This window comes from Cercospora beticola, chromosome 7, assembly GCF_033473495.1.
Source record: "Cercospora beticola chromosome 7, complete sequence".
In the NCBI taxonomy this organism is placed as follows: Eukaryota; Fungi; Ascomycota; class Dothideomycetes; order Mycosphaerellales; family Mycosphaerellaceae; genus Cercospora; species Cercospora beticola.
In genome coordinates, this window is record NC_088941.1 from 2397917 (window position 1) to 2415117 (window position 17201).

Here is a 17201-nt window from a genome sequence, read left to right on the forward strand (position 1 = left end):
TATTTGCGCCTATCGTCGGGCCTATATATATTTTTCTCAAGTTCTAAATACTATTGCGAGCTATAGTCTCTCGATTTATAAAGTTTATATTCCGAGAGAAGCTATATAGCGTTCTAATTACGAAGAAACGCTTCGACTAAGTCCGACTTTCTCTCGTCGCAAAGTTAATTTTTTGCGACTATAGAATTTTAGGGTCTAATTAACTTTAGGGCAACTAATCAAATTTCTATTACGAATCCGAATCTACTAGATTTTCGAAATCCTACTCGCAGGATTCCTACTTAAAACTTAACGAGCAATAATCAAAATTTAATTAAACCCTAGACTTCTCGGCAGCGACTTTGCGACGAGAAAAGCTGCTCTCGACTACGAGATTTCTTCGAAATCCGAGCGCTATATAGTATACTAACTTCTAAAACTCGAGGAACCGGACCGATATAGCTTTACGACTATATACGCAGAGTATCGCTCCGAGGTTAGTATCGTTACGTACGCAAACGAGCGAAACGCAGTCGAAACAAGGCAAACCAAGAAATCAAGAAATCGTCACCTGATACGATTGGAAGGTTAGGCCACCGTCGTCAGATCCCCTGATGTTCACTAATCACATGCCCTGCACTTGAATCCGTGTGAATTTCGCGAATGTCGGCAGAGCAAAGGAACATCGGGCATGTAAGAAATTTCCATGTACTCGGTTCAATGCCTTTTAAGCCTAGACCCCTCAGCCAAAACCAACGCGATGTCTTCGACGGCAGTTGCAATGCTTCACGTTGTGGTTTTGCATTTGCTCGTGATGTGGTACTGCACAGATGCGCTCAAGAACTGCGACCAGGATCGAAGAGACGCATGTCCAAACACACGCTAAACGAGCTCGAAGATGGGATCAGAAGGGGCTAGAATGCAGCTTACGATGGATCTGACTCAAAACACAAGATTCAAGACAATCTGGCGGTAAGCCCGGGACGTACAGTGTACTCGGCCAATGAAGTGATTTGATAGAGATTGTGTCTGAAGTCCCTGAGAATCGACAATCGAGCTTGAGATCGAAGAGGTCTATGGTCGTCATCGACTTCCCTTGTCAATGTCGGAATCGACATTTCTCACATCCTCATCGGACACAAAGTTGCCGGATTGGGCAATCCGGAGACTTCGTCCAGCCTATCCCGAGCTCGCGCAGCTCATCATCACATGCTGCCCAATGACAAAGCAAATCGTAGCGTTCGAGTGAGTCGCACAGGTCGCAAGCGACAAGTGTCAGTGCACGCAGAGACCGGCGGTGAATAATGCACGGCTTTGGCACAGCTGACAGTGTTCGGCTATCAAATACGCGGTTTCTGCGGCCAAGTAGCAAACGAGATGCACCATTACGGTACACATCGGTCTAGCGACGACATCTCTTCTTCCCATCGATCTCACCGCTATCAGGTCAAATAGTTGAGATCGGCCCAATTATTGATAGCGTTGGATCGGTCGATCGATCTTGTGGAGGGATTTAGTTTGAGTACAGTCTTCCCGACTCGAAGCTGTCACTATAAGTAGAATCCGGAATAGAATGCTAGTATTGTCTCATCTGGAGTCAGAGGAACAGTTGCCAGGTCGGACTTGGATCTCGAGAAGAGACACTTCATTCGCCACCAGTCTTGATTGACACGCCTTATGCGTCATCCGAAATCCGTCTGTCCTACACACCAAATTGTTCGCCGAGGATGACCGAGCTCAAGCTATACGTCTTCGTTCTTCATCTTAGCTTCTTCCTTGGATCGAAGAAATGTGCTGCCTAAATGAGGAAATACATCTCCTACACGAGGTAGCGCACTCTTGCACCGCATTATTACTACATCTTTGAGGCGCCGCAGCCGCACACCTTCGACGAGTAGTGCCATGAGGTGGCACCGGACAATCTCGATCACCTGGAGCGGTTATGCTACAAAGTCCCTTACCATAGTCCAGATGCTCTAGAACATCAACACTACTGTTCTTGACAATGCACTCCGCTATCACCCTCGCCAGCTTGTACTTGTCCGTTTGTGCTGTCAGCGCGATCGCTGTACAAGACACAACGTCCGTCAAATATGTTGCCAATGTATAACTGCTTGCATGAACTGTTGCTTCTCCAGTTTGCCGAATTGTCAACAGTTTGAAGACATCAAGAACGTCAACCCAGTAATTGGATTTGGACCACCCACGCCATACAAAGGGTAAGGCGAAACGTGCATGCCGAGCCACAAAACAGCTTACCATTCATTCAGTCTTGCCTACACTGCGTTCGGACTCGGAGCACCTGTTGCTGGAGCCATTACTATCCAGGCCTCTTCAAAGCCTAACGCTATCTTCGCTCCATACCTTCTCACCGACCCTCTCGCTAAGCCAGAGATCTCCAGCTCGTACTCTGGCAGCCAGGTCGTCTCGTTCGACATGAAGTCGGTTGCGAGTGGTTGTTATGCGGCAACACAGAACGGGGCCTTGGCTCCAGCGATCAGCTGCACGATCCGCTACACTGGCACCAAGGCTACTACTGGCGAAGAAGTGACTTTCGACGCCATTTTCTTGGTCAAAAAGTTGAACGCCGCGGGCGTTTCGCTCGGTCCCGAGCCAGTCCAGACGCAGGTCTTTCCTGCACGCTTCAGCGGCTTGAAGAGCTTGAAGCCCCGAATTCTCACGGCGGCTCTTCCTGCAGTCGGCGGCTTGACGGCTCAGATGGCACTCGACGACATTACATACACGGCAAATGTTCGTAAATAGCCTTATAGAACAACAGTACATGGAACGAAGTTCAGACGATACTGGCATATTCCGAGTGGAGGGTGTACGTTGGGGAGGTGTGGCTACACAGGAGCTTCGAGCAGTGTGCAATTACTGCTTCGTGGCGTTAGCTATGGCTGCTGATCGAACGATCTTAAATATACAAGACTCGCTTCATCCTGAACCGCTGCTCCGACTACCCCGAGCCTCTGTCATAACACAGATTGACTTCTCTGATGGCCTTACTTGCTGTCTCGCTTCTGTCACACTATTTCATGCGTACGAATGATGTGTCGGCTTGGACGGTGGCAGATCCATCGTGTGCATGTGGTCTTGACTTGCCTGTTCGATCACGTACTCTATCTATTGCAGCTTCTTCACTCACCATCACTAGTCGCTTCAATATCCACCATGCCAGCTCCAAGACAGAATTCAGCGCTTGTGAGCCTGTAGTGAAAGCATGAAAGGTTGATGCAGTTTCGTAACTAGTATACAGATGTGTTGGTCGCGTGTTTCATCCCAAAGAGAACTAGTGCACTACTGAGACTGTATGTAGACTGTTGCCGGCTGTAGCAGCATCCACAGCAGTGTAGAGCAGAAGCAAAGTATGAGCACAGATGCGCGAGCTCTTTGGCATCAGGTGGCCTCTCCTTGCTCAAGTCGGCGTCATCCACGACCTGAGCTGCAGACTCTGCTTTCCACCATAACACGCTCAACGATGTCCTCAGTGAGACACTTTTCTTTCCATCCACTTCGCAAACTTGACCAGGGGCACATCGACAACCATCCAGAACAAATGTGCCACGATGATTGACAGCGTCAGCATCGTTACCCAACCAAGAATCAAACATCCCACCCACTTTGCGGTCGAATCTGCAGCTCCGAGGGCTTCGAAAAGCCTAGGTTGCAATGCGAATCCTGCTCCATGTAGAAGTGGTCCGTGAACAAGATAGAAAGCGTAGGAGATCTTGCCTAGGTATTGAGGGACAGAAAGGCAAAAGAATCCCTGAACATATGAGAGACGTTGAATAGACCAGAGGACGAACGCTGCGGCAAAAGCGTGCCAGAACTTGTAAGGGTGCAGATCCTGTGTCTTGTAGGGCGATGGAGTGACGTCGTTGAGCCAGGAAAAGCCAGGAGTCTTCCATGCTTCGTCGTCAGGGAAGGACAATATCCAGAGAGATGCCACGAGGAGCATCGTCTTGATCGCCGTGAGGACGTACTTCGTGATTCGTGGTGTAAAGACGCCAGCAACCTTCCCTTCCCCTTTCCATCGAGGAAGGCAATCCTTCTCATCCATCTCACCACCATTCCCTCCAGCCTCACCACCTCCCTCCCACAGATGCAAATCCGCAACCAACGCCCCACCCACAAAAGCTGCAGCATCCCACCTCTTACTCGCAAAACAAAATCCCGTCACCAACCCAAATACCCCCATCCTCCACCCCTGCTTCAACCCCGCCGAACCCAACAAAACCACAAACAAAACCAAACTCCCTCTAAATTCCACTGGAATCGTCCACGTATGCGGATCATACAAACTATAATACAATCTCCACTGGAACGGAGTTTGCCAATCCCACCACATCTTTGCAAAATCTTGCAACTGTGCTCCGAAATTCTCCATTCGAGGGGGATGTTGTTCCCACCAACCCGTCAACCACTCACTAGATTTCTGGAATTCTCGTCCAGAATCAAAAGCTCCGATGAAAGATGCGAACATGACGATTGTCATGCTGATTGTTGCTGGAAGGAAGAGACGCATCCAGCGGCGAAACGTCAGGGAGGAGAGTCTTGTCCAGCGTTTTGTTGGGTCGTCGTTGGAGTGGAGGGTGGATTCGAGAAAGTTGTAGCTGAGGACGTAGCCTGATATTGCGAAGAAGAGGGTTACCATTGCTCGGCCGCGGACGAGGAGACAGATGACGGGGAGTTGGTGGGGGTGGTTCCAGATTGGGTCGTTGGGGTTGCGTTCGACGGCGAAGCCGTGGGTTATGGTTTTGGTGTAGGGGTAGAGGAAGTGGAAGTTGAAGACGATGAGGCAGGCGATGCCGCGAAGGCCATCGTAGGAGGCGGTGCGTGAGGGAGATTGTTGCGCCGGGGGAGGCGGTGGTGACGAGGTGGTCGGTGTGTTCGGGGGCGCTGCAGGATTCAATGGGAGAAGGAGACGAAGTCGTTGAAAGAGCTCCAGAGGCTTGGAGAGGCTGTAGCTGCGTTTGATGGTATTGCTGATTCTTGTTCGAAGGAGTGGTCGTGCCGTCTGGCTGGATTCTGAATCGTTGGAAATAGAGGAACTGTGGATAAAGAGCTTAGCATCGAAACCGACATTTTCGAACGTGACACTCACGCTATCGATACTGTACTGGAAGAATGCTGACGCCTGTTCTCGGGCATGTAATGGGAAGTGACATCATCTGAGTCGATCTGTCGGGCGAGATCGTGAGCCATGTGAAATTAACGCGTCGGGCGACAACGATGCGAATTGAAAGGATCAGAGAATAAGAGCGACAAGTGCTGATACCACAGCCAACTGTCGAAACGAATGACTGAACTTGTAGATAATCCTCATCAATGCCTCAAGGAGCCACTGTATATCACCTTCTCGCCCAGACTCGTGCAGACACTACACATACGCGTAGCCAAGTACTTGTCGTACTAAGAACAAACATCTGAAACCATGGTATAGGCTTCGCACCACTTGGCCAAGAATCTCTTCAACATTCGACTGCCAATGCCAATTCTGCACAACGTGGACGAGAGAAAAGCCCCACGAGGCTCCGTTCCCCTTGGCAGATCGGTAAGCATCTCACCATCAGAAATCGCGGCTGACGGTACAGACAACGCTTTACCGGATATCAATGCACCGTAGTAGTCGTTGTCCATGGAGAAGGTCTTGCCTCGAGAGGACTCACTCGTCGCAGCACTCCCAATGCTAGGACACATCTACATCTCTTCCAGCACCAGAGTCAACCACATTAATCAGAACATAGGGCTATCCCTCTTCCCATCATGGGAAGAAATAGATCAAAACACCACTCCAATACTCATGAGACTACAACAGACACTAGCACCCCCTAGCACGAACTTTGCTACCGTACTGCCCGGGCAGTCAACGAAAAAGGGCCGCGAATCCCGCCAAGTTGCCAAGGCCACTACTATAGAGCCTCAGATCGCCGGCGGGAACGTCAGCAAGCTGTTTCGACGCACTGTCGTGAAGAATCATGAAACACCTGAGGGATGTGGCTGTGGACGGAGTGTTATGTCATGCAAAAGTGTGTGACGACGCGAGAGACATTTGTGAGCTTAGCTCTATCTGCATGCAAGATTGCCTTATCAGGGCCGACAGTGATTTCCCGACAAGGAAGGGCGGGTACACAACCTTTTGCACGTGCTGTATGGATATCGCATGTGCATTGGTGAAAAGAAGAACTGTCGAGACGAGGGTAAACTGGTGGCTTGCGTGCTGGAGACTTGCTCCGAGCTCGTTAATCTTTCATTGTATTGTTGCCACGAATAGACGGCGCTGATCGCGGTTGAGCAGCTCGAGTATCCCTCATGTGGAGAGTATTGCCTAGCTAGCAGCAACTTCTCCCTGCTGTCCATTTGCACCACCTCTGCCTCTTCCACGTCCTCGTCCACCACCTCTGCCGCGTCCCTGGCCACCGCCTCCACGTCCATTTGCGTTCAGATTCGCAGGCGGCGGCACGTTCGAGTAGTTCTGTGGTCGGAACTTCGGGTTGTTCTGCACCACACCAGCCAGAGGGTCACTGTTGTCAACAACAGTGTAGCCACCTCTGTTGCCGCCACGTCCGCCACGTGGAGCAGAACCATTCGATGCTCCACCACGAGGCGCAAAGCCAGTGGCGTTACCATTCATACCGCCGCGGCCGCGAGCAGCTGGGTGGAATGGTAGAGTCGACTGCTGTTGCTGCTGCTGCTGGCTGCCAAGACCACCTCCACGACCACGTCCACCACGAGGAGCGTAGCCGTTCTGCTGTTGCTGGCCGCGAACAGCTTGATTCCAGCCTCCGCGAATCGGAGCCGGAGCCGGGACATTGACGAGCTGAGGGCCACCTGGCATACCATAGCTGCCGGCGTTGCTCGCAGAAGCGGATCCGCGCAGGGGTTGAAATGGCAGCCGGGACTGCACGCGGTCCTTAGCCGCCTGAGACATGGCCACAACTTGGCGATCTGTCAAGTTCAATACTGCATCTGCCGGAACAGTGCTACCACGGAAGGGCGAGCAGCGTCCATTGAGCGTGGTGCCACTCATGAAGGTAGAGTCGAACAGGATGTCCAGCAGAGTATTCCTAGTAGTCCGCGTCTTGCCCACGACGGTACCCCTCATAGCGATAGGCACTCGACCAGAGTCGAGCACATAAACAACGCGGTGACCAAGACGGAACTGTTGGTGTTGTGTGCGCTGATCGGCGTCAGCAGGTTTGAGCAGAGCGTGACGAGGCACGCCGCCCATCTGCGTGCCGACGATGGCCTCTTTGATGGCTACTTCGTTTGCATCAGCAGCACGTTCGATCGCGGCGACAGTGTCACCATCGAGCTGTTCGGCCTCAAGTGGAACGCGTTCCAATGATTTCGTTTCCACGCTCTTGAGCCACTGTCCGATCTCCTTCATCTTGATCTTGGCCTCTTGCGGATCTGGGTAGAAAGCAGTATCTTCCCAGCCGTCACCTGTTGGGTTCGCTGCGATGCGGGCCACGAACTCTGGAAAGTTGATCATGTATTGCTTGATGAGGTCGACAGCCTTTGACGAGTATTCCCAGCCGTGGTCCGATTTGCGGCTGTAGCCTAGCACCTTCTGTTTCTTCGCTTCGAACTTGAGATTCAATCCCAAGTTAAGCTTCAGACCAGAGGAGTTGACGTTGAAAGACGAGGTGAGCTTCGATAGCACAAGTGGGTGCAGCTGCAGCTGCCGGGCGACCTGGTAGGATGGGATGTACGGGCTCTTCCTCTCGGCTTGCTTGACGATGTCCAGGCCAAATTCGGGTTCACGTTGCTTAAGCGACGATATCCAGACAGTTGCCTTGTCTGGTCCGCCTTTGCCATCGGGTACATGGCCGGTCACTTGAAGTGGTCGCCCGTAAGCCATGTCGCCGAGGAAGAAGGCACGAGTGCCGGGAGGGAATTCTTCTTCGATCGGAACAGCTGCCTTCTCCAAGAAACGCTGATCCTCGCTGATGACTGAATCAACGATGGTCTGTGTAGCGTAATCAACTTCGAAGCCTTGCAGCGGCGCATACTCCTTCACAGTAGCCCCAAGCTCGGTCTTGCGCAGACCGACCAAAGGCTCAATTTGTACCAAGCTTTCAACTGTTCCAATGATGCAGCCGAGACGCTTGCTGTAGGTCTTCTCGAGTCGGTCGGCCTTCTTCTTGAAGTCTTCGATGCCCCTGCCTTGGTGTGGCAACTGGACGATGTTCTGCTCTGTAGCCGGCTGGTCGGGATCCTGGAGATGATATGTGAACATTTCGTCGGTCACACTGACAACCTTGCCCTCGAGCAAGAATGGGTAGCCAACATGCACGGCCTTGCCAAGACGCTGCTTTGCGTGGGCAATCGTTCCAACTTCTTCGCCTTCGGAGAGCGTGACAATCATGCTCTCGTTTCTGCTTTCTTGCTGGAAGATGGTCACACCGTGGAAACCAAGCTGGCCAGTATATGGAAGATGATGCAGACTGGGGAAGCCTGCCAGTGATGCATTGCCCAGCTTGGCGCCGTCCATCAGTCCATGGTAGTACTCCAGACCTTCCATAGTAGGTAGCTCATAGATGTTCTCAACAACTCGGCAATGCTCCAGATCCGGGAAAACACCAGGCAAACTGCTTGGGTAGGTGAAATCGACCTCTGGAGAATAGGTGTACTTCAAGCTCACGCCAAACTCGTTCCGCCTACGTTCATCCTCCGACAGCTGAGCGTCTTTCGGCGCCATCGCTTGGAGGAGACGCTGTTCGTCAATGAATGGAATCTTGACCACTGCCTCCCACTCCATCTTCTTTCCGTTCATGTCGAGCTCGAAATCGCGGGGGTAGAAGTCGATGACTGGAGAATTTGCGTTCGTCATCAGATCCCAATATACAGGTGGCACCAGTTGCTTGCTGCGGTCCGGCAAGACACCCATCAGCTGCTGGAATGGTCGGAACGGCTGTCCCAGCTTGAAGTCCATGTTGGCGCCCATTCCCTTGACAACATCACTGATCATGGGAGAGTAGTGGTACTGGTAGTACCATCCCCACGACGCTACGCCGCGGTAATAGTAGTACAGCACCCACTGCAGACCTTGAACATAGTTCTCGGTCAGCTTGCGCATTTCTTCGTCATTGCTGACTCCCCACTCGAATTTGGTCGTGTAGTACTTGTCCTTCCACTCTGCGAACTTTTTGTCGTATTTCTCCTGCGCTATCTCCTGCACATCCGTGGGCGACAGGTCTTCGATCTTGGCCTTGTCGTACTGCTTGAACACACGCAGAAGTGCATTCTGCGCCTCCTCGTCCTCGTCATCCTCATCATCCATTTCTGGTCGTGGAGGAAAGTTGAGCTGCATGTGGCGATTGCCTTCATCGTCGACGATGTTTTTGCTCTCTAGGCGCAAGCTCTGCGCTAGCTGATCGATGAATGTGCGATCTGCCGCCTTGAGCGTGGGCGGAAAGTCCAAGGGTGTATCCTCTCCAGAACCGTGTCTGCTGTTCACGTACTTCTTGACCGAAGTGTACAACTCTTTCTGCTTCGATGTCATAGTCGCAATGCCACCCTTCTTCGGCTTCTTGGTCATGATATCCTCCTTCTGAATGCTCTTATCCTTCAACCAGCTGGCATCAGCGTTCTCATGCTCAAAGTGACGATACTCGATATCGCTCAGTGCTGTTATCAGCAGCTCTAGTCGCTTGAGGTTGATCTCACCCCCGTCGTTGATGTAGCCGCCAGCCTGTGGCAGCACTCTCTTGTAGACATTAAACATCAGCGCCAGTGCGCCCTCGTTGATGTGAAGATGCGGTAGGTGCGGCAAGAAATCGTTACCGACGAAAAAGGCCATGAGGATGAAGTCGTCAATGATTCGTTCCAGGTCGAAAGTGACCGTGCCCAGTGAGCCGGGCTCCTTCATGTCCTGGAATTCCAGCTCCAGGTACTCGCGCACTATGCAGAGATGTAGGAGAAAGAAGTTCTGGTGCTCGAGCTCCTGGCTCTTCACCTTGCTGGCTCGGCCAAAGGTGACCTCCTCACGCAGCAAGCAAAAGTGTGGATCGTGCGACAGCAGACCCAACATGATCAAATCGGCGTCCAGCCCGTACAAACAATGTCGCACATTTGGATCGTAGCCAACCTGGCTCTTCGCCTGGCGAATGTATTCCATAATCTTGTGCTCTCCCTCTCCTGGGACTTCGTGGCCCGAAAGGACAATTTCGCAACCCTGCCACTCAATATCCTCTGACACCTTTTTCGCAATGAAGTATTTCAATTGGCGCGTCAAGCGCTCCATAAAGACAGTACCTGGCGTGATGCAATTCGAGTCGAATGGATCCTCTTTGGGCAACTCTTGCCCTTCAGCAACGGCCTTATTGCGCGCGTTCTCGGCGTCGAGAGCAGATCGAAAACGACGGGAACGCTGTTGGTTCATCTTTGCTCGCGGGGCACAGCCATCGATGGCCATGAAGAACAGCTTCTGTGGCTTGATCTTGCCGAACAGAAATTCGATGTAGTTGAATATTTTGATGAACATTTCATCTTCGGAGAGTCGTGCTTTGGTGGCGGAGTCATTGTTGTTGTGGGTGCAGTTGTGGATGATGCCGTTCATGTCGAGGTAGAGGTTATCGAACTCGGGAATGCGGTTCTCGGCGATGAGCTGCGAAATGGCGGGATAGCGCTCGGAGAGCCAGCGGAAGAACTTGGGAACACCTGCGCCAGGTCAGTCAGCATCAATCGCATTGCTTCGTAGGCGCATCGCATCGCACCCATGGTGGCGGCTGCTGTATTTCAAGACGAGCCGCAAGGTGACCGGCCAGTCTCTCGTCCCGCGCGGGGATGAAGGGGTGGTGTAGAGGGGTGAAAAGGGAAGGGGAGGGCGGTTCTGACACAGAGTCACTTGGGAGGAGAAAGGAAGGTCGGCGGTGGTGACACGAAGATGGGTACGTCCAGTCCAGCGGTCATCACGTGATGCGGCTTGTCTAACTTAGTTCTAGTTAGCGCAAAACTGGCAACTTTCGTCACTTGTCTCATCACGCGTCGCGCCTGCCTCGCGTTCTGGCTCTGGCCTGCGCATCGCTGTTTCCACCATCGCCAGATTCTGTATCGCCTGCACTCATTGCCATCTGCACATCTTCCTGTCGCTGCTCCCCAATCGGGCCGTGCAATACCGAGGTTGCTCCACTCCACTCGCCGCTGCAGCAGAGCAGCGCGTCTGCGTCTTCTTCCTCCTCATGGACTCCAGTAAGTTCACCACCGCGCCGCGCCGCCGCCATGCCCCCCTCCAAGCCCCAACACCACCGCCGCCAGTCCCGCATAGTGCGTGAGCTGCAGGGCGTCAAGGTGTCGGGCCACTCCATCTTCACCAACCCCGGCGTGCAGAGCAACAAGGACACGGCCTCGGACAGCGGCACTGTCGTCGGCGAAGAGGAGCTCCAGGCTGCCGAAGCTACTCTTGCTGCTCCTCCTCCCAAGCCGTCTCAGCTGCAAACACCTCAGCCTGCCACGTACACCACCCGTACATCCTCCACCAACAACCACCATCGCCATCACTACACTCCCTATCCCACGACCGCTGCTTACCGTTACTCCACAGAAATGGCCGGCTCCGCCGAGGAGCAGGAGGCTATGCAGAACAAGATCATCAATGAAGAGTACAAGATATGGAAGAAGAACAGCGTATTCCTCTACGACATCATGTACAGCCGCGCCCTCGACTGGCCCACCCTCACCACCCAATGGCTGCCCGATGTGAAGCAAGAGCCAGGAAAGACGTCGCGTCAACACCGAATGATCTTGGGCACACACACATCTGGCGCGCAGGCAGAGTATCTGCAGATCGCCCACATCAATCTCCCACAACCGCCAGCCATGTCAATGGCTGATTACAACCCTGCGAGCGAAGAGCTGGGAGGTGAGTGACGCCCGACCACTGCGAACGCGTCTCGGCCAAGCTGATACTCTCAGGACACGGCGCTGCCAAAGAGCCCATCGTATTCTCAGTCGTGCAGAAGATCACACATCCTGGCGAGGTCAACAAGGCCCGCTACCAACCTCAGAATCCCAACATCATCGCTACCTGGGCACCCGATCGAAATCTCTACGTTTGGGACCGCACAAAGCACCCATCTATTCCAAAGCCAAACGAAATCAAGCCCCAAGCGATTCTCAAGGGCCACACAGGAGAAGGCTTTGCTGTTGAGTGGAGTCCCTTTACCGAGGGCGAGCTCATCAGTGGTAGCGAGGACAAGACCGTCCGACTATGGAATCTTGCTCGCGACTTCTCTCGCGACAACACGACCATCACACCTGGCCGCACCTTCACCCACCACTCCGCCGTGGTCAACGATGTGCAGTATCACCCAATGCACGGCAAGAATCTTTGGGGTTCCGTTTCAGATGACCTCACCATGTGCTTAATGGACAACCGATCAAAATCTGATAGCAAGCCCGCCATCCAGTTCTTGAACGCCCACACCGACGCCATCAACACATTATCCTTCCACCCTAAGCACGACAAACTCTTCGCCACTGGCTCTGCAGATAAGACGATTGGTATTTTCGATCTACGTTTCCCAGAGCACGGCAAGATTCACAGCCTAGAGGGCCACAAAGATGTCATTACGAAGGTCGATTGGCACCCTTGGGACTCTGGTATTCTGGCATCCAGTTCCGACGATCGTCGCATCATCTTCTGGGATCTGTCCAAGGGAGGCGCTGAGCAAACGCCAGATGATGCCGAGGACGGCCCGCCTGAGATGCTATTCATGCATGGAGGACACACTAATAGGATTTCCGACTTCTCGTGGAACCGCACTGACCCATGGGTCATCTGCTCGACCGGTGAAGACAACTTGATTCAATGCTGGAGAGCTAGCCGCCATCTGGTCGAAGTCCTGCCCGCTGCCGTGCCGCCTCCAGAAGTCGAGGAATAGTGGTACTTCGATGAAACAGACGACACCTGGGTGACATTCCGATGGAATAAAGGCGACCCTCTGCCGCCACGTTTTTGGCGCGTCGACGATGAGTCTGACGATGACGAGCAAAGTGATGGGACTTTCTCTGCGTACAGCGAGGACAATGCGCATACTCGACGGGAACGTGAGAGAGTAACGAGTTCAACAAGGTTGTGGTACAATGCACCACGCTGGCGACCGGGCGATTCTTCCGACGAATCATAGACGTATGGAACGGATCCGGCGAGGGCTGGCTGAGAAATCTGAATACTCGAAAGCATGGTTGGTATGAGATTCTGGCCATTCTCCCTTGCCTTTGTGGCACAGCAGCAGAGAAAGCGTCAAATTTGCGGTGATGATCAACATCCAAAAATTAGCTTGCAATCAGAACGTTGACAGCGATTCACAGTATCTGTCATGATGCGAAATGTCTAGCCATGACGTTGTTTGCTTGTGTCCCTACCGTGTCAGCTATTCCATCATCACTTGCAGGGCTACCCGTTGCTGCTCGGCTTTCGGTGAGGTCTAAAAGGCGAGATATCTTGGCGACTTATCTTAGCCACCTCGCGCCCCCAGCTACAACGACATGGGCTCGTGCATCGAGTACGTGGCTCAGATATATGCTGAACACGCGCTCTATTTCACAGTTTGCTTTGTGCACGCAGACACATGGCACAGGATTTCCGATGTTTCCGCTGACGTGAACCAACGCTGTGATTGGTGAGTTTGTGTGATCGTACCCTTGTTCTAACTTCACGTCTTACGGTGGCACACGGCGGGAACTCAGCTTCCGTCGTACGACATGAGGTTGTTAACAGTTCGCCTTCTCGCTTGAAGCGCTTTCTGCGAGCTCGTTCAATACGAGGCGCCAGGATGCAGTTCGCTTAAAGGCGTGAAACCTGGAAGGATTGTCTTCTTGCTGAGTCATGCAGGATCTCAACGATTTCAATGGCTGGTGGAAGCGCTTGCTTGGTGTTGACTTCAGCTTAGATCCTTCAAGAGTTGATACTTTCTGACACTGCGCATACTGGTTTGTACGACTCCTGCTCTGGTGTACAACGTCTGCGCAGTGGGCGTCTCGAAAGACAGGCGAAAAGATTTGACAGAACGGCTGTCGCCACCGATCTGAGCCATTCAAGATGCCTTCATATACTGCCGTTGCGGCGATCTTGGTTGGGTTGTACTTTTCAAAATACTTGTACAACTTCATCCGAAACACGATCTATGCGAGGAAATCTGGGTTGCCGTACTTCTTCGTGTAAGTCCCCCTCACTGCCCACCAATCCCAATCCTACTTTCTTCCCCCTCGATACCCAATTCCAACGAACTGATACATGATACAATTTCAGACCATGGGACCAAAACTCTTTCTTCTGGATGGTCGCTTCCGTACCCCTCCAACCGTACCTCTCGAAACTCTTACCATCTTGGATCTGGAAACGACTCGCTTTGACGATTTATTCTTTCGAGTTTCAAGAGAAGCTTGAGCCGTATGAGAGGTTTGCAAAACCTCAAGGGAATGAATTGAGTTATGTTATGGTTACGCCGGGGTTGTATGAGATTAGTACGAGGGATCCGGAGGTGGCTTATGAGGTTCTCAGAAGACCGAGAGATTTTGTGCAGCATCATTTGACGAGTATGTTTATGAGTCGATTTGGAGGGAATTTGTTGACTGCTGATGGGGATGACTGGCATCGTCAGAGGAGAGTCGTGGCGGGCACCATTACTGAGAGGATCTCGAAGGCGGTTTGGCAAGAGAGTGTGGTTCAGACTGAGAGTATGATCGAGGAAGTGTTCGGAGGGACTGGGGAGAGCACCGTAGGAAAGAAGGCGGAGACCAAGAGGATGTTTGATTACATGAAGAAGATCACCATCAATGTGCTGAGCGGAGTTGGTATGGGAGAGAGTATTGATGTAAGTGGCTCATCCCCGTTGCCCTCTACGTCGAAAAAGGTAATACATACTGACAGCTGGTGATCGCAGTGGAAGAACGACAAGAATGCAAAGCCCGAACCCGGTCATCGCATGACCTACATTCAAGCTGTCAACGCCATCATAAACGCCGTCGCGGGCCCAATTATCCTCCCTTCCTGGTTCCTCGACAACTATCCCTCTTTCCTCCCCGGTCACAAGTTTCTCCGCGATGTTGGCCAAGCAGTCAAAGAGTTTCCTTCCTATAACAAGTCTCTTCTCGAGCGGGAAAAGGCACAAAATGCCGAAGCTGGCCAGAGTCGCAACAACATCATGTCTCAACTCCTCAAGGCCTCCGAAAGCGAAACTAAAAACGGCGCTCGTGTCCTCACCGAAGAGGAAATGTCAGGTAACCTCTTCGTGTTCACTGCCGCTGGCTTCGATACGACAGCCAATACGCTATCCTACGCTCTTGTCCTTCTCTGCTGTCATCCGGAATGGCAGGACTGGATGTTCGAAGAACTTGATTCGATTCTTCCTTCCGCAGATTCGACTGAAGAATTGGACTATACTTCGATCTTTCCCAAAGCAACCAGGACTTTGGCCATCATGTTTGAGACACTTCGAATTTTCAGTCCTCTGGTCCATATGGCGAAGCAGACTGTGACCGAACAGACGATTACGACATCAAGAGGAACGTTCTGGTTTCCGCCGAATGCGACTGTGTATGTCAACAACATTGGCCTTCATCTCGCGCCGGACGTGTGGCGAAACTTGAATGTTCATGAGGAGTGGAATGAACACGAAGATCGGAGAGATGAAGAGCATTTCCGACCGAGTCGATGGCTCAACACTAACATCGCTCCGTTGTCCGATTCAAACTCCCAGCCGACATTTTTTCAACCTCCCAAAGGCACATTCTCGCCCTGGTCACTTGGACCGAGAGTTTGTCCAGGACAAAAGATGGCTCAAGTAGAGTTTGTGAGCATTTTCGTTACATTGTTCCGGAGGTACAGAGTTGAAGCTGTGCCGGAAAAGAAGAGTGACAGTGGGGAGTGGGAGAGTAAGGAAGAAGTACGAGTGAGGCTGGAGAGGAAGATGAAGGATAGCGAGAGTATCTTGACATTGCAGATGAGAGGGATTTACGGCGTGAAAGATGAAAATGGGAAGGAAGGTTTGGCGTTGAGGTTGGTGAGGAGGCGGTGAGAATGACCGGATGGGCGCTAAGTAAATGGTATGTTGGGCCGCTTGTACACTCTGACAAACATGATATTGATTGCACGTGTAACACAGGGTCAAACTCGGCTGTCAGGCCCGTTTCTGTCCTGCCTCTGCTCGATTTTTCGAGTCTTACGACGACCCTGCTCAAGTTCGATGTGCTTCGATCGTCTTTTCGTGAGCCGAAGCCAGACTCGCCCGGATGCTTTCTGCCTCGGATCCACCATAGATACAGTTGACAACCACAACAACAAAAGCGTCTGAAGCACTTCTGAGATCTTCCAAAGCCTTCGACCCCACATTCCACATGCTCTGAGAGCCCACGAAAGGCTTATCGGCGACTATAGTTTCCAACAGCTCTATGCTGGACTGGCTATAGTCCTGAAATGCGGCATCAATTTCCCTTGCCTCATCAGGCAGATAATTCGGACTTGTTGCTTCCACCGCGTGAACGAAATTTCGGGAGTAATCACAGATTGCTTTCAAGCTGTGCAAAAGGTCCTGCCGTCTATATGGGCGGAGTGTCGCAGCAGTGACGCAGATACTCACATCTTTTTAATTCTCTGGGCTTGCCGTGTTGATCTGCTTAGCTGTATCGCGGGCAGCTTTGATCTGGTCGGTAATTGATTCTATCCCACCTACGAACTCTGTAGCTGTGAGTTGTGGATCACTCATTGCTACAGATTTGGAAGTTTGAGGTCGAACGCTAGTTCTTTTAACGCGGTCACACAATCGCGTATAGACAACAGCTATGGAGAGGCTATGGGCTGGCAGATAGAATCAAGAGTGATGTTATGGTGGGACCGTCTCTCAATGACACATATTGGAGACACAGGTGGTTACTGTGCCGAGAAGAAATTTGCTTTTTACCGGCTACTGCTAAGACCTGCAGCAGAACGTCAGCGGCGTCGTCGATTTCGATATAGATACGAGCCTTCAGCATGCGACTTGCTGGCAGTTCGAAGTTGCTTTGACATCCTGCACTTGGCTGAGCATACCTTCGTGTTGCATTTGCAGATGGCAAACGATACATCGTTGAGAAACCTGATAACGGAATCGCCAACCGGAACACGAATATCATCTCAAAATTCCCTAGAGTTCATCCGTCTTTCGTATCATTGCATGTCATTGCCCAGACATCGAATGGACTGGCTGCACTTATGATTATCTTCGATCGGAACA

At 52.0% G+C, this 17201-nt stretch overlaps 5 protein-coding genes across 5 annotated transcripts; 3 read left to right on the top strand and 2 right to left on the bottom strand.

The window, feature by feature from the left end:
• Positions 1-2097: 2097 nt before the first annotated feature.
• RHO25_011164 (uncharacterized protein) lies at positions 2098-2742 on the top strand (the record flags this gene model as incomplete). Its single annotated transcript, XM_023601973.1, has 2 exons — positions 2098-2198; positions 2250-2742. 2 exons carry the CDS (start codon positions 2098-2100, stop codon positions 2740-2742), a joined length of 594 nt encoding a protein of 197 aa, XP_023451010.1.
• A 724-nt stretch (positions 2743-3466) lies between these two features.
• Positions 3467-5187, bottom strand: RHO25_011165 (uncharacterized protein; the record flags this gene model as incomplete). Its single annotated transcript, XM_023601972.2, has 2 exons — positions 3467-5033; positions 5087-5187. The coding sequence occupies 2 exons, from the start codon at positions 5185-5187 to the stop codon at positions 3467-3469; spliced, it is 1668 nt and encodes a 555-aa protein (XP_023450883.1).
• A 1123-nt stretch (positions 5188-6310) lies between these two features.
• On the bottom strand, positions 6311-10707 carry RHO25_011166 (uncharacterized protein; the record flags this gene model as incomplete). Its single annotated transcript, XM_023601971.2, has 2 exons — positions 6311-10647; positions 10704-10707. The coding sequence occupies 2 exons, from the start codon at positions 10705-10707 to the stop codon at positions 6311-6313; spliced, it is 4341 nt and encodes a 1446-aa protein (XP_023451002.1).
• Positions 10708-11208: 501 nt separating this feature from the next.
• RHO25_011167 (uncharacterized protein) lies at positions 11209-12869 on the top strand (the record flags this gene model as incomplete). Its single annotated transcript, XM_023601970.2, has 2 exons — positions 11209-11848; positions 11902-12869. The coding sequence occupies 2 exons, from the start codon at positions 11209-11211 to the stop codon at positions 12867-12869; spliced, it is 1608 nt and encodes a 535-aa protein (XP_023451001.2).
• A 1160-nt stretch (positions 12870-14029) lies between these two features.
• RHO25_011168 (uncharacterized protein) lies at positions 14030-16007 on the top strand (the record flags this gene model as incomplete). The annotated part of the gene is made up of 3 exons (XM_023601969.2): positions 14030-14148; positions 14240-14804; positions 14874-16007. The coding sequence occupies 3 exons, from the start codon at positions 14030-14032 to the stop codon at positions 16005-16007; spliced, it is 1818 nt and encodes a 605-aa protein (XP_023451000.1).
• Between the last annotated feature and the right edge of the window lie 1194 nt (positions 16008-17201).